Raw genomic sequence first — 21,945 nt, 5'->3', positions numbered from 1 at the left:
CACTCACGTTTCTTTTGTTTTCCATTTTTACTATATATGTGGTTTAGTTGAGGTTTGCTGAGCTCATTTTCAGCCCTGACCTGATTAACATCCATCCATCCATTATCTATACACCGCTTAATCCTCACTAGGGTCGCGGGGGGGGGCTGGAGTCTATCCCAGCTGACTCGGGCGAAGGCAGGGGACACCCTGGACAGGTCGCCAGTCTGTCGCAGGGCCACATACAAAGACAAACAAGCACTCTCACATTCACACCTACGGGCAATTTAGAATAATCAATTAACCTCAGCATATTTTTGGACTGTGGGAGGAAGCCGGAGTACCCGGAGAGAACCCACGCATGCACAGGGAGAACATGCAAACTCCATGCAGAAAGATCCCGGGAAAGCCGGGACGCGAACCAGGGACCTTCTTGCTGCAAGGCGAAAGTGCTAACCACTACACCACTGTACAACCCACCTGATTAACATTTTACAGAAAACCTTGAAATTCCATCAGATTTCCCCATCAGCTTTTGGCACAAAATGCAGCAGAAAGTCACACCACTTACTGTTAATTTTCTGTAAATTGGATAATATCAACAATTACAATTAGTTTAAAGATTCACCTTCAGGGTCAGGCAGTGTGCCAAAATTATTTTTGAAAGCTTGATTCAGGCGCCAGCATTGTGGAACTTTTTGTCTGTTTAAGTTTCATTTTAGGAGCAGCTTCAGTAGTGGACGACCATTTATTTATTGACAGCAATACAAGAAATTGTTCCTGGTGAAAGTATGACAATATGAAATGCAGGGGAATTTTTGAACTGGGATTAGGCTGTAATGTCTCCTTTAAACAGTTTCATGTGGTAGTGATTCACCAACAGGCCTGTTCCGTAATGTTCACTCCTCTACTTTCTGTTGTGCAGGTGGACGTAACGTGACCATCTCCCTGCAGTCCAGGACAGGTCACACTCACATGCCATCAGTGGTCGGCCTGCTGGTCTTCACCCAGTTCTGGTTCTGGTTCCCCCTATCCCACTTCCTGTCACTGGCCTTCACACCAACTGCTATAATTGGCCTCAACAAGGACCTCAAGGTACTGAAGTGTTTAGACTTGTCGAGACTGCTGTTTCTGAAGGAATATTCAAAGTGGATTATCATTCTTATACATTCTTTTATGTATTTAGAATGTATGAAGTAGTAAAACCACTATTGACTAGAGTGGTACAGGGCATCTCTGCTAAATTTGGCTGCTGAATTTATATGTAGCATTGCATTTGGTGCAGAAAATATTTAGCCTCTCGCCTTGGGAACAACTGTCACCAGCAGCCTATCCATAACAAGGCTCTCCCAACTGTAGGCCTGTCCTGGCAGCCTGCCACTCGCACACTGATGCCAAGGGATCAGTGCGACATATTGTGGTCTTCAGCCGATATTAGAGGGGCTTAATCTCTTCTCTGCTACCCGAATCAGCTGCACCTGACACCTCAAACACAGAGGCACTTGCGGGTATTGTGCATCCTCAGGTTTACGAGACACTGGAGAATTTAATTTGCGCAAATCCCCAAATAATACTCCAGGGATGGAGTGCAGAAAGAAGGTGGGGGGAGTTTAACAGACTTACTGCATCCTGGCAAGGTTCATCAGGATATGTTTACACAGTGCAAACGTCTCACTATCGGACAAAGAACATCCTTGTCATTTACCAACTATTGTAGTCAGCTTCCAGACTCTTCCTAAACAAGAAAAATCACTTTTCTGCCTTGTTTCAACCTCTGTACTGCAGTGAAACATTTGGATTAGGAGGTGATATAAAAAACGAGGTGCTGCTGGTCTCACATAGTGCTGCAGCGGTACTGTGTTGGAGACAGTTAAATCATTTAGTTTCAGTGAACTAGTATAATTTAAAGGCTTACATTAAACAGAAGGCACCTGGTGGAGCTGTGACTGGAGATCTTCTTTTATGTTTGTCTCGGTAGTCTTGACAGAGCTCTCCTTCATTTTAACGTAAGGTTAAGTCTGCTGCTCTGAGAGAAAACTCATTGCATCAAGTGCTCCCTCTTTCGCTTAACTAATCAGCCACTTAATTGTAAGTTTAATTTAATCATCAAACTAACATTAGCCAGGCTACATCCAGATTAATGCTTCCTGTCTCTGCAAAATATTATTTGTTTTCCATAGGAAATGCCAAGTCTGCATTAGCTGCATTTTTTAACGCCATCATAGAAGAGCTGTCGCATTTTGGCCAAATCTCATTCCTTTCCACTTGTTTCTTCTCTGTGAGCCACACTAAATTTATCCTTGCAAAATCTGAGCAAAATTAGCAGTTTTGAAACTTGACATTTGAGACATTAAACTGTTTTAGAACAGGTTTTGTTTCGATATTTTCTGCCACAAAGGTTAATATGAATCTTCACGTCACATTTGACTTTAGTTCACTATTCAGTCTGAATCTTTCTGAAATAGAGCAGCTGAAATCCAATCTGGTGTCTTCACTAACCTCATCCTTCTGTACTTAGTGGGTTTTTTCAGAGAGGATTCCTTTCAACATGCTTTCTGCTGAAGATTTTAACACCTCATCATTTTAATTAAAAGAAAGCATGACACAGGAACAAACAACAGCGAGGGGAGAGAGTGTAAATTTAGCTCTTAGTTAATTTCCGCATTACATAAAGCTGTGGTCAGGCTCAAATGCATCAACAGAGTCCTTCTGGTTGATAGTCAACATTCACTCTTAAAATTGGCAGTTGCCTAAACAATCTTACTAAATGGACTCAAATGATTGTCTGTAAACGGCAGCAGTCATCAGGTAAAGCCGACTGACAAAAATAGGGCCAGCAAAAAACATCTTCATTGAAAGTTTACATCAAAATTTGGAATTTGTTCACAATGTATAGCCATGCTAGCAGCTTTGTGAGACTGTTTAACATGTTAGCATGCTAATGCTTACTAATAAACTTTTAGCACAAATGCAACCGAGGACAATACATTGTCAGAGTTTGACAGGCATCCACTGTTGGATACACTGAAGGTTTGCCCTGAGTTTGGTGCCCAAGATCATCCAGTTTGTTGGAATTCATTCTGATTGGGACATGACTATGTAGCAAATTTAATTGCAATATTTCCAATATTTCGAGACATTTCAGATCAAACCAAACATGTCAGCCTTGTTATGGTGAAAAATCAGGGACTCACTAAAGACATTAACTGTCATGCTTTGTGGAAACACAGATCTTTGTTCAGAATTCAGTTGCTGTAAAGCCTGTGTTTGCAGAGCAGTTTTACTTTTGATGGAAATGGAGGACAGATCCACATTCACATTCCCAGAGTCAAAATTACCACAGAAGTAATATCAGTTGATTTTGTTCATCATTTATCTCCTCCAAAGTGGATATTACGGGCCATGGCCAGAATATTATCGATAGAAGTGATCTCATTAGGGTTGACCTCCTTTTTTCTATTTGTCTGTCTGTCCAGATGCCCAAGGTGCAGTACCGCTCCAACTGTAAGCCCTCCACCTTCGCCTACCCACCAGCTCTGGAGGTTCCCAAAGAGAAAGAGAAGGAGAAGGTGAGAACTCAGGCGCCACAACAGATCAGCGTGTTTTGCTTTCCTTTTTCTGAAATTATTAGTTTAAGAAAACTGATCTTGCTTGGTATTGATTTGTGAATAATTTCAAACCCTCCTTGTAAGACATGTCATTTTCTTGCCTGTTCTGTTTATTATTTTAGCATTTCTAGCCTATTTTTCTCAGTTGTTTCAGTTCACAATCATAGATGCTCTTGGAGAATGTAATGAAAGGCTTTTAGTTTGTGGTTGACTAGTTTTGTACATTTTAAGCTGTGTTTGCTGAAGGTCTAAATGTCAATGGTATTGTGTTTCATTGTGGAAATGCCTCTCTCTCTTTCTCTCTACATGGCAGGTATCCACCGCTGTTCTCTCCATCACAGCCAAAGCCAAGAAGAAGGAGAAGGAAAAGAAAGAGAAGGAGGAGGAGAAGATGGAAGTGGTGAGTGGGGGGAAAAAACTCAAAACCAAACCCCCTTTTACCTCTAATAATGTTATTTTCTATTTTCTCATTTGCTTTAGTTGATTTAAATTTTATAAGCTAAATTAATTAATTTGCTTATTTGATTTATTTACCAAGCATTAAATGTTTACAGTAGGCCATTTTATCTGCAGAAGTGGAAAGTTCTAACCTAAGTTAACCCTTCTTCCATTTACCCTCTATGGGTGGTCCTACTAAATGGAAACAAAAGGACTATTTTTGATCCTTAAATGCTTGTATTGTATATAAAGTAACATTTACAAGGAACGTTTTTACATTGTTGAGCTCTTTGACTGCTGTGAAGGTAGGCACTGTAATATTCATATGTGTAATCTGCACTGCATCATACATGGATGTTTATAGGACAGGGCCTTGGTGTCTCTGTTGACTTCAGTAGACCACATAGCAATACAGCTTCAAATCATATTCTGTAGCTGTGTTTCTAGTTTTAGACGTGTTGTCTCACCTCTTGATTGCTGCAAAAAAATAATCAATTACACACTGAGGACCTCCTGATCTTCAAATGAAATGACAGCTGTCTGGAAACTAAGGGATACGCCAAGTTAGCCAGTGTGTGTAGCTCCACACACACAGATTTTATCATTTCTTTTCTTAAACTCTGTCTTGATTTTCTTACTCACCCACACCCAGCGTTCACAGACAGACTGTGTCGGTCCAGAGCCAGTATAACTTTCATTGAGATTTACTCGTTTGATCCTCTCTGCCACGCTACGTCTCAGCTCTGGTGCTGAGAGACAAGCCTGGAAACGTCCAGCCCGCTCACGTCCCAGGCTTTTGATTTTATTTGGCTTACTGGGGTCATATGGTTCAAAATGTGCTGTGTTTTTGTTGACATCCACATCCCTTTGACATCACCATTATCCATTAGTACTCGCTTCTCATTCTGTTGTTTATGCGTTTCCAGAATGTGCTGAATTGGCCAACAAATCATTTGCCATCAATGGCGCCACAGCACGAAAGGTGGAAAACCAAAATATAGTACCCATAACTCCTCAGTGATGTCAAATAGTGTCAAATTTATACTAGAAAAATAGATTCTGACTGTGGAGAGTAGAGTGGGTCATGATTGTGGACAATTAAGAATTTTTCCAAAAAAATATCTGATCAGATGTTAAAAACGGCAAAGCCAATAGGGACTAGATCAATACAAACATACAAATATATGACAGTTTGTAATTACAGTGGCTCTGGTACAGAAAATATGAATTATTTTTTCACAGGAGGTCCAGGAGGGTGAGAAAGAGAAGAAGGATGAAGAGAAGGAGAAAGAGAAGAAGAAAGAGGCAGAGCCAAACTTCCAGCTCTTGGAGAACCCGGCCAGAGTGATGCCGGCTCAGCTCAAAGTCCTCAACATGCCTGAGACCTGCCGCTACCAGCCCTTCAAACCGGTAACACCAGTCTCAGTTTGTGTGTGTATGAATGTGTGTTTCCACCCAAAAATGATTAAACGTCTCAATGCTTCAGAAGAGATAGTTAAAGCAATTTGGTGGAGTGTGCTTGAATGAAAAGGTAATCAAACAAGAGATAGTTGATTGCATTTTAATTGAAGAGCAGACTACTTAGTATAGTAATTTTGTGCATTACCAGCTTTTTTAGCATATGTGTTTGTGTTGCTGTGATTTCTGTGAATTGCTGGAAGAAAAAGTGCAATACCCAATACGCAGCTCTGTTAAATTAAAACTGATGGCAGAGGTTATTATTTTTGGTTCATCCAGCGTTCTTCTGGTTCTTCTTTGCTGAGATCAGCAGTGAACTTGGTCCACTCTCTGCGTATTTTCCCCACACCATGACAAGATGTTCTGCGCTTTTATATAATCCAGTGCAGATGGAATCCTGTAAACCGTCACTTGTACATGCACAGCTCACATCAGGTTGTGACACACTAAAGAATAAATAATTATTTTGTTGCCTTATAGTTGGAAAATGAGTCTGTAGTTGCTATATATCTGTTACCTTATGATAAAACACCAACTGCACAGAGTAGGACACAAAAGGCATCGTCACAAGTGATCTTGCATAAATATACATATGCACTGCTTGCAAGATTGCATCAGGTAATGGATTAAATTGGGGGGTTTTTTGTTCTTGTTTTGTTCTTAAACTCAACCAGAGTTCACTGGAATCAGATCCACATTTCCACATCATAAGCTGGTTGTTTAGTTCAGTTTCAGATTTTAAAATATTACTTTTGCACCAGCCCAAACAAACCAAACTAAACTGGCAGACACACCAGAGTTGATCTGAGATGTATCAAATAGGATCAGAGAGAAAGCACCTGAACTTTATCACTGTTGTTGATATCTGAGGCAATTTGTTTGGTGGATAATATCAAGTAAATGTTTACAGGTACAGAATAATAATAATCAAAGAACATCAATGCAAATGCTTCCTGCAGGATGCAGTCTTTTCAATGACACGTAGGAAGCATTGAAACAGAATCCATCACGTATAGTTTTTACTTCTGAAAACCAGAATAGACACAACTCTAATTCAGCATTACAATACCAGGGATTTTCTAAGGATGCAAATTCTACCACAACACGGTTGCCAAATAAGGTGTTAAATGTTAGTATTCTTCATTTTTTTCATGTATAGCTCTGATATATCTGTGAAGTCTTAGGAGACACCTGATTTACAACATTACACACAGTAACAGCTAAATATCAGATGCTATTTCACAATGTTAAAGTATCTCAAAGAGGAGTTTCTCTTTTTAAAATACCAAGATATCAGCATGTAGCCTGTTAGTTGATCTTGGCCTCCATCAAGAACCTATTAGTCCAGAATCCTCCCTCTCCAGGCCTGTAAAGCTGCGGTCCTGCTGTAAATGTTGACAGTTTTCCGCAGTAAATGGCAGGACGACATGCAGTCATCCAATGAGCGCTCACCCAAGTCTTGTAAAGAGGAAGTACTGTTTGATTTTGTGTCCAGCGCAGTGAGCTCAGAGTATCACACTGTACGGCTCTCTGTATCAAGTGCCAAAATGGTGTCTGTGCTCGTCTGAAGTTTTGTAATGCTCCTTTCCTTTTAAGGGTTTGTTTTTAATTCAACGGTAGCTGTAGGAAGTGATGAGCTTTTACAGACTTCTCTTCAAATCTGGCCAATGTCAGATTTATTGAAAGCCGATTATATGGAAATGAGTATGAGCTTATTGGAGATGTTTTTATTGTCCGCTTTTGACTTTTGTTCAGAACAAGCTGCACTTAAATCCACACAGTAACTGACTCTGACCTTTACTATGAATACACAAACCCTCCAAGTTACTCTTAATTTACTCAGAACTTATTTGTCCACATTTGCTTTCTTCCTTTATAATTGTAGCATTACATAGAATTAGATGAAAGCATACTGCCTTTTTTTCTACACACAGAAATGAATGTGGCACACACAAATATTTCAACCTGATTTGGCACCTTGCTAATATGTTTGGCCATAAAAGCCCAGATATACTGAAATAATAGGGCCTTACGTACACAACCTTGAGACCCAGTTATAGAGAGGTGAAAAAGATTATGAGTCAGTTTTAAACCTCAAACCTTTAGCTCCACACTATTATTAACGTTCTCCTTCTGTCTCCAGCTCCATACAGGTGGAATCATCATCATGAAGGACACCAGTGAGGAAGAGGAGGAGCTGGTGGAGCCCGTCTCAGCCCACGGTCCCAAGATTGAGGAAGAAGAGCAGGAACCCGAACCTCCTGAGCCTTTCGAGTACATTGACGAGTAGATATGCTCTCATAGCAAAGGTATGTTCACACAAGTTCTTCCTGAGTGTTGTTAGTCATTCATAACTTCAACAACCTAAAGTGCCTGCCGATGCTCACTGCCCTACTCACTGGTCTACATTTAGATGTCCCAGCTGTTGCTTCTGCATCTTTAAAAGCTCCATAATGGCAGAGATGTTAAGTATTAAGAAGTAATCAGTTGTAATTTCCAGTTTATTTAAAGTTCTTTGCGGCAGGTTTTAAGTCATACGACACGGACACCTCAACAGCGATGGTTTAACAGCTCGCAAATCAAACTCTGTGTGACTGATCTCCAGATAGCTTTCCGGCTTTAACACGCTCTTACAAAGCTGTAAGACCGTTTTCATAGGAAGTAACGTTGTGTGATAATACACAAAGCAGGTCTGTCCTGCTGTTTAAAATCCTAACCCAGTTTCACCCGTCGCTGACTGAGGAATGTAAACATCCCTGCCATCTCCAAGCGGCAGCTCACAGGGCAAACCTCCTCTCTGTGCTCGCCAGTCAAGCTGGACGCCTGTTGTGTTTGTGTTGGATTGACCGCAACCTGCCTCCCATGTAGCAGCGCACTGTTGCGTGTGATGAGACCAATGAGGTGTCAATGACCAAATTAGGGCCTCTGTGCATACTATGTCATCTCTTTATGAGGTTCAAGTGCTGCTGTGTGACAGATTACACTTTGCAGAGATCATCGTCAGGTTGGCTTCAGGGGTCTGGTCTCAGTGCCAAAGACAACAGGACAGACCGAGCAGCTTTAGTGACCGAGTTGTTACAGAAGGTCAGAGGTTTTGATGCCCAGAACACAAATATTTCAGGTCACAGTGCCCAGACTGTGTTGTACGGTCCATGTGCCCCTGCAGGTGTTTTCACTTGCCTGATAAGACGGGCTGTTTTGATGTAACTTGCTGTTTTTACATGACCGTGAATGTCCCGTTGGCTTTGTTGAGCAGCTATGGACCCTCAGAAAATGCTCAATTCATTTAGAAACATCACCAGAGACACTGAGACATTTTGCAGCAAGAAAAGTGAAGTTGTAAGCAACAGCAATAATAACTGCTGCTTTTTTCTAGCTTTAATTGATTTTCATTTGGCTTTCTGGGGCTCTTAAATGTAACTAAGTCATTCAAAGTATTATTAGCTCTGACCTTTTCCTGCTATGAAAAGCCTGCAGACCAGATTCTTTAGCTCATCATAGTAGAAGTTGCAGAAGTGGAACTCTAAATATTAATGATGGCTCTGTCCTAATGTCCCAAGGAGTCTGTCCAATGTCATGCCAGAATCTCTGCTGTTAAAAAAAACTAACTTGTGGACAACGGATACCAACAGTAACTCGTTTTAAAATGTTTTTAGATGTAACCTTAGCTTCAGTTTTACAGTAAATCACTGAGTCAGTAGCATGCAGAGTGCACGCTTGAAAGGTCAGTCAAGTGCTTTGTCATAAGAACAAAGGACCACCATGTTTTCATTGGACTAAATTCTCCTCCATATATCTGTCCTACAGATGTTTTATATTATATGCTATTCTTACTGACAACATGTGGAGTGAACCACTTAGTATTCATCATCAGGCCTCTCAGCTCAGATTCAATACAGTTATTCTCCGTAATGAGAGCTGGTAATCGTTCTACAGCACATGTCCTTCATATTACTGTAGGACACCTGTGAACTGCAATATAATGCTGAGTTTTAAATAGATCTGATTTGGAGAGGTGCTCATGAAGTTTTAGTTTCTGAAAACTCCAATAATATTTCCAACTTGATGTTATGAAAACCAAACAAACACGGATTCGTTGTGTCAGCCAGCGTTCAAAGTAATTAATCACAAATGTAATGGATATGGTGGATGGTGTGTACTGTAGTTTGGACAAGATGGTGCCTGTGAGGACAGCAGCCGTCGCTCGGCATTTTCCTCAACTAGGAGTTTTTCTCGAGTTCATGTCAATAAACTGAAACTTGATAGTGTAAATTTACAGTGCTTTAATTCCACATGACAAACTCAGAGACCGTCCAATGATGGGAACAATCACGTGTCGTAAACATGTGAATCTGGTCCGTTTCTGACATGAATGTATTAGTCCTGTGTATCTCAGTGAGTGGAGCCTGGTGCCGTCCAAACAAGGAAGTCATATCAGTTCCCACTGTTGCCACACATTCAGAAAAATTAGTTTGGTTCAAATCCAAATGGCTTCAATACATGACAACAGATGGAATGTTTTTTAAAGTTATCTTTGATTATCAGATTTTTGCTCTATTCCCTGATGTCTCTGTGTTATTTTTGTTGCATGGATCTTCACCTTTTTTTTTTTCCTCTCACTTCCCCAGGCTTCAGAAGAAGTGAGATCCTAGTGTTTTGGTCCAGCGTCTCCCCCCCCTCCGTGCATCAGAGATCCCTTCCACCTTCCTGCTTCACTTCCTCTTTTACACGTTTCTTTCCTGCTCTGGCTCCTCATTTGCCACACAGGGAATGTTTTCCCATTCTCATATTGTATAATTTTCTGTCCGTACAATAAAAATGATATATATTGGGGGGTGTGTGTTTATTTGAGTGGATATTTCACCAAGCATGCGTGGAGGAAACCTCCTCTAATCCCATACATTTAAACTGGCTTACATTTTCCGCGCTCAGCAGCAGCTGCTACGGTCCACCCAGCAGTCTGTCTACTGTCAGAATGCTAAACAGCAGCGGGCTGGAGGGGTGACGGAGGACGCTTTCAGGCAAAAGAAGGTCAAATTTCAATTCTATTAAACGTGTATGATCTACTTGTGTGGGGAAGAGAAAACTTTAAGATTCTTCCACTTGATCCAGTGGCAGTGATGCGATCAAACTTACTGTCCACTGAAATAAATATTTATGCAGCTCAGATTCCAAGAACAGAGAGTAACTCATCACTGCTGCCGGCCTTTTACACTTCAAAGTAACTATAAAACATTTCTTTGTGCTAAACTGACTGTTTTCTTTAGGAGTTGCTTTTAGCTCTAATTGATAGGAAAACCCAGTAAATGTTTTTGGTCAGCTTTTCAAAACCTAAAACATCACTTGGCAACTGCACTGAAAGCCTCCTGTCATTCATAAGCTTTGTCCTTGCAAGGAAAGAGGAGAGCTTAGAAGAAACAACTACATCCTGAACTGTGCTTTCACACAGTTCAAGTGTATAAACACAACATTAACCCTCGTGTCGTCTGCGGGTCAAAATTGACCCGTTTTAAAGTTTGAATGTGTGTGTGTGTGTGTGTGTGTGTCTGTGTGTGTGTGTCTGTGTGTGTCTGTGTGTGTGTGTGTCTGTGTGTGTGTGTGTGTGTGTGTGTGTGTGTGTGTGTGTGTGTCCCCAAAAATGTCTGTCAGCTTCACCTAGTTCTTCAGGTAAATTGGAAGCATTCCATAAACCAGAACAGACAACCTCATTTATCATATTTACACAGTAGGAGCAGAAACAAAACTAAGTATTTTTTTAATACGGGCACAGGGAAAAAACAGCACGAGAATTTTACAAAACTAAAGCTGTGAGCTAAAATTAGCAGAGACACCTGGAAACCTCTTGTAAACCCCTAATCCCTAAAATGCTTTTATCTTTACCAGAGTGAGTTTTCCATCTGAAATCAATCAAAACAGTTTCTCCTTTCTGTCATAGAATTGACTTCTGAAGCTCCATAATGTCCTTTATATTCAGTTTGATAAGCTGGAATAATATTCTGAGTGTTACACAACCAGGGAATCCACCATGAGTGAAAACTTCAAGCCATCTACCTTGTAAAAGGACTCATGGCTGTGGAAGAATTTATTTTGTTTTATTGTGGTTCTTGGCCTTCCGAAGCGGATTGAGTTTATCGTCTTCAAGTGACCAGCTTCCCATCCCGACCAAAGTATGATTGTATTTGGTAAATGAAGCTTCATGTGGAAAAGTGGTTTGGGAATGGGTCAGGAAATGATAACACAGCCAGTTGTTTTCTGCATGAAATGCGCTGGAATGCCACCCGTTTGATTTTTAACGCGTAAGACTGGTGGAAAAATGTCTCTGCTGTGAAGTAAGCGGTCGTCAGAGATGATTTGCTGCTTGTCCACTCCCATCAGAGAACCGGCTGCCTTTGTACATTTTGGCCAGACATTCAGTCTAATCAATTCCTCCCCTCACATTCCCAGATACTTGGTCACGGAAGACTGCTTAACAGCTTTACTGACTTTCCGAATCTCTCCTTGTCTTGGTTGTCTGGTAAAGAACTGGTGATGCAGAACACAACAGTGAGGAAAACGCTGACTTTGACCTCAACCACCAAATCCATCATCAGCATGTGAGCTGGATGTAGGATTCGACTCGCTCCATCACATCCAACACGTCATAAATACAGAGACAGTCGAACCTTCTGTTACAGTAACACATTCCTGCAGATGCTGTAACACTGAATGTTTAGTCACACTGGCCCCCTTTCCATCCTCTTTTCCAGCTAAGATGAGCTGTGTCCTGCACTTCCAGTAAAGCAGGTGGGAAGAGGTTTAGTTTTGTCAGTGCGTGTGAAACATCTGCCTCCGTTCAGACACATTTCATACTTTTCATTCTTTCTCTGAGATGGAGTGGACTTCCTCCTCATTCCTTGGTTTCCCAGTGTCTCACCTAAAAACAGATTTTTTTTTTTTTTTTTTTTTTTTGGCAAATGTTTGAAGCTTTGGCTTATCGTAAGTGCACTGAAGCCCATCACAATTACCTGTTGCCCACAGCACCAACTGCGACTGCATGGCTCATGTCAGTCAGCAAAAAGAACAAAAACTGGCCAGCTGTGCTCCAGACTCCTTATTTCTTTTCAGTGTGTTGGTCAGCGATTCTTGTTTCCACAGACTTACATGAAAAAGGCCTTTGTAAGGATCAAGCCTATGACTGTGCTTACAAAACCTCATCTCTAACCTCTGAGCTTGGACATGGGGCTTTTTTGGAAGAAAGTTTGGCCCTCTGTATTCCCTAATGAACTCAAAGCACCATACAAGGGAAAAAAGTGATCCTCTGGTTTCGTTTAGTCTTGGAGCTAATGTCCATCAGCAAACTGATAAACCAGCTGTCGAGGATGAAGAGAAGGTTGAGCATGTAGTCACCGTCTGTGGATGCAGCGATGGTGACTACGTTGATGAAAAGATGGAGGGTCAGCAGTGCTATTAAAGCAAACAAGCGGCCCGCCAGAGAGCTCTTCGGTCAGGTCAGCCAGTGTGCGGCAGGCGGGCAGGGTTGAGTTTTTGGCTGGACTCGAGGGCCAGCGAGTGATGTGCCGGTGGTCCATGATGGAGCTCTGGATGTTCACGCTGAACAAACCCAGGATGTTGTGGATTTTGGCCTCAGCGGCCTGCAGCTCGTAAATTTCCTTCGATCGCTGATGAAGAAAAGATAGAGACCTCCTACAACAAAGCAGTATGTAAGAGAGAGGATATGAAATAGTTCCTGTTGCAATAATTCCAGGAGACTTTCATGACGTATTTCTGTTGTTTTTTCTTTGTTATAGTGACTAGAAAAAGTATTCACTCCTTTGAAAGGCTTCCCTTTTGTTCCTTTTTTTCCACCATGAATCATGGTCAATTTAATTAGCTTTATTTTGACAAAAAAAAAATAGAAAAGACTCTTTCATGTCGTGACTCTTTCTACAAAGTAATGTCAACTGATGAAAAATAAAATGTAAAGAAAGTGATTGTATAACAATTCAACCCCTTTAAAGTGACTCACCTAGTTAAATACAGCTGCAGCCAGTTGGTGCTAGAAGTCACTAAATAGTGAAATGGAGATCATCTGAGTGCAGTGAGTGTGTTTTTTTTTAAGTGAAGGCAATATAAAGACACTTGTATCTGTTCAATCAGTACTACTGGCTGTAACTACAGCATGAAGACAAAAGAGAACTCGAAGCAGCACTGTGAAGAGGTTATTAAAAAGCATAGGTCAGGGGATGGACACAAGAACATTTCCAGGTCACAGAAAAGCTCGGGGAGTACAATAAAATCCATTATTAAGAAATGGAAGGAAGAGGGAAAATGTGTAAATCTGAATAGAACAGGCTGGTCTCAAAAAGTAAGATAATGTCCAAGAAACAGACCACTGAGGGAGGTCACCAAGACACCTATGACTCCTTTAGAGGAGTCATAGGTGTCTTGGTGGCCTCCCTCCCTATGACTCGTGGCCTCCCTCAGTAGCATGGTGGCCTCCCTCCCTATGACTCCTTTAGAGGAGTCATAGGTCTCCCTCAGTTGCATCATCCTGCTGGAGGAGGCCGTCGGGAAGCTAAAATACAAACAACTCTACAAACATCCATCCATCCATTATCTATACACCGCTTAATCCTCACTAGGGTCGCGGGGGGGGCTGGAGCCTATCCCAGCTGACTCGGGCGAAGGCAGGGGACACCCTGGACAGGTAGCCAGTCTGTCGCAGGGCCACATACAAAGACAAACAAGCACTCTCACATTCACACCTACGGACAATTTAGAATAATCAATTAACCTCAGCATATTTTTGGACTGTGGGAGGAAGCCGGAGTACCCGGAGAGAACCCACGCATGCACAGGGAGAACATGCAAACTCCATGCAGAAAGATCCCGGGAAAGCCGGGACGCGAACCAGGGACCTTCTTGCTGCAAGGCAGAAGTGCTAACCACTACGCCACTGTGCAGCCCCACTCTACAAACATATAATAAATAATGACAACAGTAAGTACACAGATGTTATCACTGACAGATAAACCTCCTAGTGGATTTCTTTCCTTCACCATTGATGTTTGGTTTCTGTAATTGTTGTGGAGGGCAGGACAAACACATTTATACAAAATCCCAAATTTAGCTATGAACTCTGGGCAAGTCACTCTGGAAACTTTATGTGGATGCAGAAAGTCTGCATCAGAGCCTTAATGTTTTTAGAGGAAATGCATCTCAAAGTCAGTCAGTGTTAAGATGAGGATTGGGCCAAAGTAACACTGCATTATAATGAGATGCGTAATGCCAGTTGTAATGTCGTGGCTGATCATGTGACTGTAATAAGCTGATGTATTTTTTGGACTGTCTTGAGAATTTGTGTCTCTGTTAGCACTAACTCCATATTTAATTAGGGTGTTTTTTTTCTTTTCCGACTTCTATTAATCCTCTATGTGTCTTATTATTTAGTCTTGTGTTTTTGTGCCTCAGGGGCCTTTCCAAGTAAACCTTTGAAGCAATCAAGCTGTATATTAATGACTCAAATCAACAATTGATTGCATGGTTCATAGAATGCCACAGGATAGAGTCAGCATCGTTGTCATGTTTCCCACAGACCACTGCTGATTGTTTCTTTTACCAAACCAACAATCTAAAGCACAAAGAAAATCAATTTTCAGTGACAGTGTGAAGGGCAATGCAGCAAACCTTCATATGTAGGAGAGTGAAACTACAAGAGATGTTTCATTAATCAACATGTTATCAGGGGCAGATCTACTGGGGTGGCATAGGGTGGCAACTGCCACCCCTACAAGATACCTTGCCACCCCGGCTGCCACCCCAGTTCTGAACGATCTTATTCAAAAATATGTATATGAAAGGTTGTGGCCGGCCGTAAAGAGCGAAAGTCCAGGAAAAACGAATAACGGGTGAAGCTCCGATGTCCGAGTGCTTTCGAATGCACCATGTAGACGTCACGTCCTGTACAGTCTATGCCGGTACAGATATACAAGGTGACACGCCCCTGTTAGGTGGCTGCTCTGAGACCTCACTCATGTGGATGACAGCTGGACTTCGGTGTGACAGTAAGACACTAGTTAGACTGGGTTAGACTACATGCTAATATAACTGTTCACAATGTATTAAACGCTAATAGTGTCTAAATTCACATAAAGTGTTTGCTTGCGAGACGAGCCACGGTTTCCAGTGACTCTGAGTCTTGCTAATTTTTGCTAATGTAGCTAACTAATGTTAGAGAACAGCCACAGAAGGATGGTGGGGGATCGTCTGTGGAAGTTTTTCTTTTCTTTAGATAATTACAACCTGTGGTTCTGACAACAGACTGTAAGTCAAAAGAAATCAAACATTCACTAAGACTTTACATGACATTAAAGTGTAACCAAACCCCCAGTCACAGCAGGTTTTCATGTACTGTTTGAAAACTACATCCTCCTTGTTTAATGCTGTTTTTTTTATATATATAATATTTGGTGTCAAGGTCATAATAACACCAACATTGATGTGTTTCATCATAGTACAGTCATATCATTTAGTTTACAGCTGAAAAACGTTTACATGTTAAGTATCTCTTTAAAGGTTTAAATTGTAAACATCAGATTGTATCATAGTTAATAATGAAAATTATCAAAGGAAAAAACAGTTCAGTCAGTGTGATTCTTGTAGGAGACAGTAAAGAATGAAGAGGAAGGGAACCACCAGCAGCTTTTCCCAGCCTAAAAGAAAAGAGGAGGAAGAGCATCCCAGAGAGGAGATGGAGGAGGAAGAGTTCAGAGAGAGAGAAAGAAATGAAGGCATGCAGAGCTCCGACAGCGAAAGGTAAATCAGACTATCTCTGGTCCAGCTGGTCCACATGTTATGAATATTGCTTTAGTATAATATATCTGAGTAAGAAGTACACCTGTCACAATAATTACCTTTTTGGACAAATTATTATCTGATGTAGTTAGTCTTTTAATTTTAAGATGATAAGTAAATCCTTAATTCTTAAGAATATCTAAACATTGGAATTATAGAATTATTGTAAGAAATGTCTCAAATAAAGAGCATCAAAAAATAAAACCACAAATCTAAGACAATAAATAAAATTATCTGGACTCTGAATCTGTTCTAGATGAATTGATAATGTTATCATTGTGGCAGGAAGAACATAAGTATAGATCACACAAATGCAGATTTCCCAAAACAGTGCATAAGAGAGACATTGTCTAGTCTTAATCTAATTTGTTGCTAAATTTAAGACACATTTTAACATATCTAGCATTTGGTTTCTTCAAAGTGTATAAGGTTGACTTTATTTCAGTTTACATCTTTTCCCCTTTCTGCTAGACATATCAAATCACATATTGTGATTGACAGCTAATAAGAACAACTCATGTTTAGGATTGACTGACAAATACAAATGATATTTACTTATTTAACATACTTATTTCAGCAGTATTTGCATCAATTTGATAACGCCTGCTGGTTGGTTTCATCCAAATCCATCATTCCATTTTTGAGTAATGTTGCTAACAGACAGACAGACAAACCAATGCCACATGACTGCCAAGGCCCTGCCTCCTTGGCAGAGTGTATATATATATATATATATATATGTATCGGCCACCCCTTTGCCACGCCACCATATTAATTTTTCTCTAGATCCGCCCCTGCATGTTATCATTAATCAGATAATCATCAAGTGTTTTAGTTCTAATTTAAATATCTTTCAGGCTTCAGATTGCTCTTCCTGCAAATTGGTCTTGAGGCAATTTTACTATTTTCCAACATTTCATAGCTGTAACTAGGAATAGAAAAAGACAATGTTTAGTTGAAGTGTCAAAATTTATGATAAATGTTGTAAAATAAGTGTAGTTGTTGAAAGGTTGCACCAGTGCTGATTATCTAGATTAAGTAACTTTAGTGACAGGACAGACGCCCCAGCAGAAGCTGTTCTGACGTGTTTGAGGGCAACCTATGACCAGCTCTGGTGTCGCTGCCACATGCTGCCTGTTTACTCAAACCTCAGTCACTACAGTTTACTCTGCTGATGCTCGCTTGGTCCTCTAAGCCCAGAGAGGTGACTAATGTCAAAACAGTTTCAAGAGTTATATAATGGTCTCCATTGTTGCTGGCAAACTTCAGCAGCAGCTGGGCTGGACAAGTGGCAGATCTCAGCTCTGCACTGAGTCCCAGAGCAGCACTTCACTGATGAATCGCCTTCTTGAAGCCTCGGAGCTCCAAGCTTGAATTCCACTCATGAAGTCTGAGTGAAACCCTGCCGATGTCCAGAGGCACGACTCCATCAAGTTCTTCTGGCTGGAAATTTGGGCTCCATGTTGGAAAAAACTATCATGAGGCAAACACGGGATTCCCTCCAAGCAAATACTCTGTAGAGAGGAAAAAGGCTGCTGTGATGTCAGAGAGGTGGACACATCAGTGAAGAATCAATACCACGTCTAAATCAGGCAGATTTTATATATTTATAGCTTCATCACCTCCAAATACTTCACCACTAATTATAATATTGTGCTGCAAAATTGTGAAAAATTGCATTTTTGTTTCGACATAGTATACTATGGCGTTTTTTTGCTCCAAAATTCATGATGATTTTTTTTTCAAAGAAAACCTTTCTGGAGTGTTTTTCACGGCCTCATTTACATTATTTCATCATATGGCAAGTTTTTACAGCATGTTTGAAAAATCACATTTTTTTTCGACATAGTATACTAAGGCGTTTTTTTGCAATAAAATTCATAATGATTTTTTTCTTCAAAGAAAACCTTTCTGCAGTGTTTTTCACAGCCTCCTTTACATTATTTCATTATATGGCACGTTTTTACAACATGTTGAAAAATTGCATTTTTTTTTATGACATAGTATACTATGGGACTGCACAGTGGTGTAGTGGTTAGCACTTTCGCCTTGCAGCGAGAAGGTCCCTGGTTCGCGTCCTGGCTTTCCCAGGATCTTTCTGCATGGAGATTGCATGTTCTCCCTGTGCATGCGTGGGTTCTCTCCGGGTACTCCGGCTTCCTCCCACAGTCCAAAAATATGCTGAGGTTAATTGATCATTCTAAATTGCCCGTAGGTGTGAATGTGAGAGTGCTTGTTTGTCTTTGTATGTGGCCCTGCGACAGACTGGCGACCTGTCTAGGGTGTCCCCTGCCTTCGCCCGAGTCAGCTGGGATAGACTCCAGCCCCCCCTACGACCCTAGTGAGGATTAAGCGGTGTATAGATAATGGATGGATGGATAGTATACTATGGCGTTTTTTGGCGGCAAAATTCATGATGATTTTTTTTTCAAAGAAAACCTTTCTGCAGTGTTTTTCACGGCCTCCTTTACATTATTTCATCATATGGCACGTTTTTACAACATGTTGAAAAATCAAATTTTTTTTTCTGACATAGTACACTATGGCATTTTTTTGCGCCAAAATTCATGATGATTTTTTTTTTTCAAAGAAAACCTTTCTGGAGTGTTTTTCACGGCCTCATTTACATTATTTCATCATATGGCAAGTTTTTACAGCATGTTTGAAAAATCACATTTTTTTTCGACAGTATAGTAAGGCGTTTTTTGCGCCAAAATTCATGATGATTTTTTATACAAAGAAAACCTTTCTGGAGTGTTTTTCACGGCCTCCTTTACATTATTTCATCATATGGCATGTTTTTACAACATGTTTGAAAAATCACATTTTTTTTCGACATAGTATAGTAAGGCGTTTTTTTGCACCAAAATTCATGATGTTTTTTTTTTTCAAAGAAAACCTTTCTGGAGTGTTTTTCATGCCCTCCTTTACATTATTTCATCATATGGCACGTTTTTATAACATGTTCGAAAAATCGCCTTTTTTTTCGCCATAGTATAGTAAGGCATTTTTTTTGCGCCAAAATTAATGATGATTTTTTTTTTCACAGAAAACCTTTCTGGAGTGTTTTTCATGCCCTCCTTTACATTATTTCATCATATGGCACGTTTTTACAACATGTTCGAAAAATCGCCTTTTTTTTCGACATAGTATAGTAAGGCGTTTTTTTTGCGCCAAAATTCATGACGATTTTTTTTTTCAAAAAAAACCTTTCTGGAGTGTTTTTCACGCCCTCCTTTACATTATTTCATCATATGGCACGTTTTTACAACATGTTTGAAAAATCGCATTTTTTTTCGACATAGTATAGTAAGGCTTTTTTTTTTGCGCCAAAATTCATGATGATTTTTTTTCACAGAAAACCTTTCTGGAGTGTTTTTCATGCCCTCCTTTACATTATTTCATCATATGGCACGTTTTTACAACATGTTCGAAAAATCGTGTTTTTTTCGACATAGTATAGTAAGGCATTTTTTTTGCGCCAAAATTCATGATGATTTTTTTTTCAAAGAAGACCTTTCTGGAGTGTTTTTCACGCCCTCCTTTACATTATTTCATCATATGGCATGTTTTTACAACATGTTCGAAAAATCGCCTTTTTTTCGACATAGTATAATAAGGCGTTTTTTTGCGCCAAAATTCATGATGATTTTTTTTTTTTCAAAGAAAACCTTTCTGGAGTGTTTTTCACACCCTCCCTTACATTATTTCATCATGTGGCATGTTTACACAAAATATGACAAAAACGTCATAGTTTAGTATGTGGTCCAAAATATGACAAAAACGTCATAGTTTAGTATGTCGTCCGAAAAGTCACCAAAAACGTGATAGAAAGTATGTCGTCCAAAATATGACAAAAATGTCATAGTTTAGTATGTCGTCTGAAAAGTCACCAAAAACGTCATAGTTTAGTATGTCACCCAAAATATGACTAAAATGTCATAGTTTAGTGAGTCGTCGAACAACTTGAAAAAAGGTGCCCAGATAGCTCAACTGGTTGAGAGGGTGACTCATAATCAGAACTACGTCAGAGATGCAGGTTCGATTCCACTTCATGGCTGTAGTTCAGTATATCAACAAAAACGTTTTAGTTTTGTATGTCGTCCAAAATTTGACAAAAACGTCATAGTTTAGTATGTCAGCCACAGTGGGTTAAAAAAAGTGATAGTTAAATATGTCGTCCAATAGGTGAACATCAGGTGCCCAGATAGCTCAAGTGGTTGAGAGGGTGGTTCATGAACCTAACTGTGTCAAAGACGCAGGTTGGAATCCACCTCATGGCTGTAGTTTAGTATGTCGTCCAAAATATGACAAAAATGTTATAGTTTAGTATGTCGTCCAAAATATGACAAAAACGTCATAGTTTTGTATGTCGTCCAAACTATAGTATGGCATTTTTTTGCGCCAAAATTCATGATGATTTTTTTTTTCAAAGAAAACCTTTCTGGAGTGTTTTTCATGCCCTCCTTTACATTATTTCATCATATGGCACGTTTTTACAACATGTTCGAAAAATCGCCTTTTTTTTCGACATAGTATAGTAAGGCTTTCTGTTTTTGCGCCAAAATTCATGATGATTTTTTTTTCACAGAAAACCTTTCTGGAGTGTTTTTCACGCCCTCCTTTACATTATTTCATCATATGGCACGTTTTTACAACATGTTCGAAAAATCGCCTTTTTTTTCGACATAGTATAGTAAGGCGTTTTTTTGCACCAAAATTCATGATGTTTTTTTTTTTTCAAAGAAAACCTTTCTGGAGTGTTTTTCATGCCCTCCTTTACATTATTTCATCATATGGCACGTTTTTATAACATGTTCGAAAAATCGCCTTTTTTTTCGCCATAGTATAGTAAGGCATTTTTTTTGTGCCAAAATTAATGATGATTTTTTTTTCACAGGAAACCTTTCTGGAGTGTTTTTCACGCCCTCCTTTACATTATTTCATCATATGGCACGTTTTTACAACATGTTCGAAAAATCGCCTTTTTTTTCGACATAGTATAGTAAGGCGTTTTTTTTGCACCAAAATTCATGACGATTTTTTTTTTTCAAAAAAAACCTTTCTGGAGTGTTTTTCACGCCCTCCTTTACATTATTTCATCATATGGCATGTTTTTATAACATGTTCGAAAAATCGCCTTTTGTTTCGACATAGTATAGTAAGGCATTTTTTTGCGCCAAAATTAATGATGATTTTTTTTTCACAGGAAACCTTTCTGGAGTGTTTTTCACGCCCTCCTTTACATTATTTCATCATATGGCACGTTTTTACAACATGTTCGAAAAATCGCCTTTTTTTTGACATAGTATAGTAAGGCGTTTTTTTTGCACCAAAATTCATGACGATTTTTTTTTCAAAAAAAACCTTTCTGGAGTGTTTTTCACGCCCTCCTTTATATTATTTCATCATATGGCACGTTTTTACAACATGTTTGAAAAATCGCATTTTTTTTCGACATAGTATAGTAAGGCTTTTTTTTTTGCGCCAAAATTAATGATGATTTTTTTTCACAGAAAACCTTTCTGGAGTGTTTTTCATGCCCTCCTTTACATTATTTCATCATATGGCACGTTTTTACAACATGTTCGAAAAATCGTGTTTTTTTCGACATTGTATAGTAAGGCAT

At 39.8% G+C, this 21,945-nt stretch overlaps 2 protein-coding genes across 10 annotated transcripts in view; both read left to right on the top strand.

The window, feature by feature from the left end:
* The window catches only part of psmd1 (proteasome 26S subunit, non-ATPase 1), a 41,248-nt gene extending 30,934 nt beyond the window's left edge, over window positions 1–10,314 (top strand). Inside the window, exons 20-25 of the mRNA XM_023284135.3 lie at window positions 905–1,074; window positions 3,456–3,548; window positions 3,901–3,987; window positions 5,268–5,435; window positions 7,627–7,792; window positions 10,112–10,314. Of these exons, the coding sequence (XP_023139903.1) occupies window positions 905–1,074; window positions 3,456–3,548; window positions 3,901–3,987; window positions 5,268–5,435; window positions 7,627–7,773 (665 nt within the window). The 3' untranslated portion in view covers window positions 7,774–7,792; window positions 10,112–10,314. The remainder of the gene's footprint in view (window positions 1–904; window positions 1,075–3,455; window positions 3,549–3,900; window positions 3,988–5,267; window positions 5,436–7,626; window positions 7,793–10,111) is intronic.
* LOC129350376 (kinesin-1 heavy chain-like) overlaps window positions 1–21,945 on the top strand; it is a 118,930-nt gene that overhangs the window by 71,702 nt on the left and 25,283 nt on the right. For 6 of the 9 annotated variants that reach the window (XR_008603758.1, XR_008603757.1, XM_055016758.1 and 3 more), the window contains exons 1-2: window positions 15,443–15,526; window positions 16,125–16,277. The exons of the other annotated variants lie outside the window; for them this stretch is intronic. Coding sequence is in view for 4 of the 6 variants with exons in the window: in XM_055016758.1 (XP_054872733.1) it covers window positions 16,138–16,277 (140 nt within the window). In the remaining 2 variants the exon portion in view is untranslated. Of the gene's footprint in view, window positions 1–15,442; window positions 15,527–16,124; window positions 16,278–21,945 lie in introns of those variants that run through there. 9 annotated transcript variants of the gene reach the window in all.

Source organism: Amphiprion ocellaris, chromosome 2 (assembly GCF_022539595.1).
Source record: "Amphiprion ocellaris isolate individual 3 ecotype Okinawa chromosome 2, ASM2253959v1, whole genome shotgun sequence".
In the NCBI taxonomy this organism is placed as follows: Eukaryota; Metazoa; Chordata; class Actinopteri; family Pomacentridae; genus Amphiprion; species Amphiprion ocellaris.
This window is presented reverse-complemented; position numbering and strand designations above follow the sequence as displayed.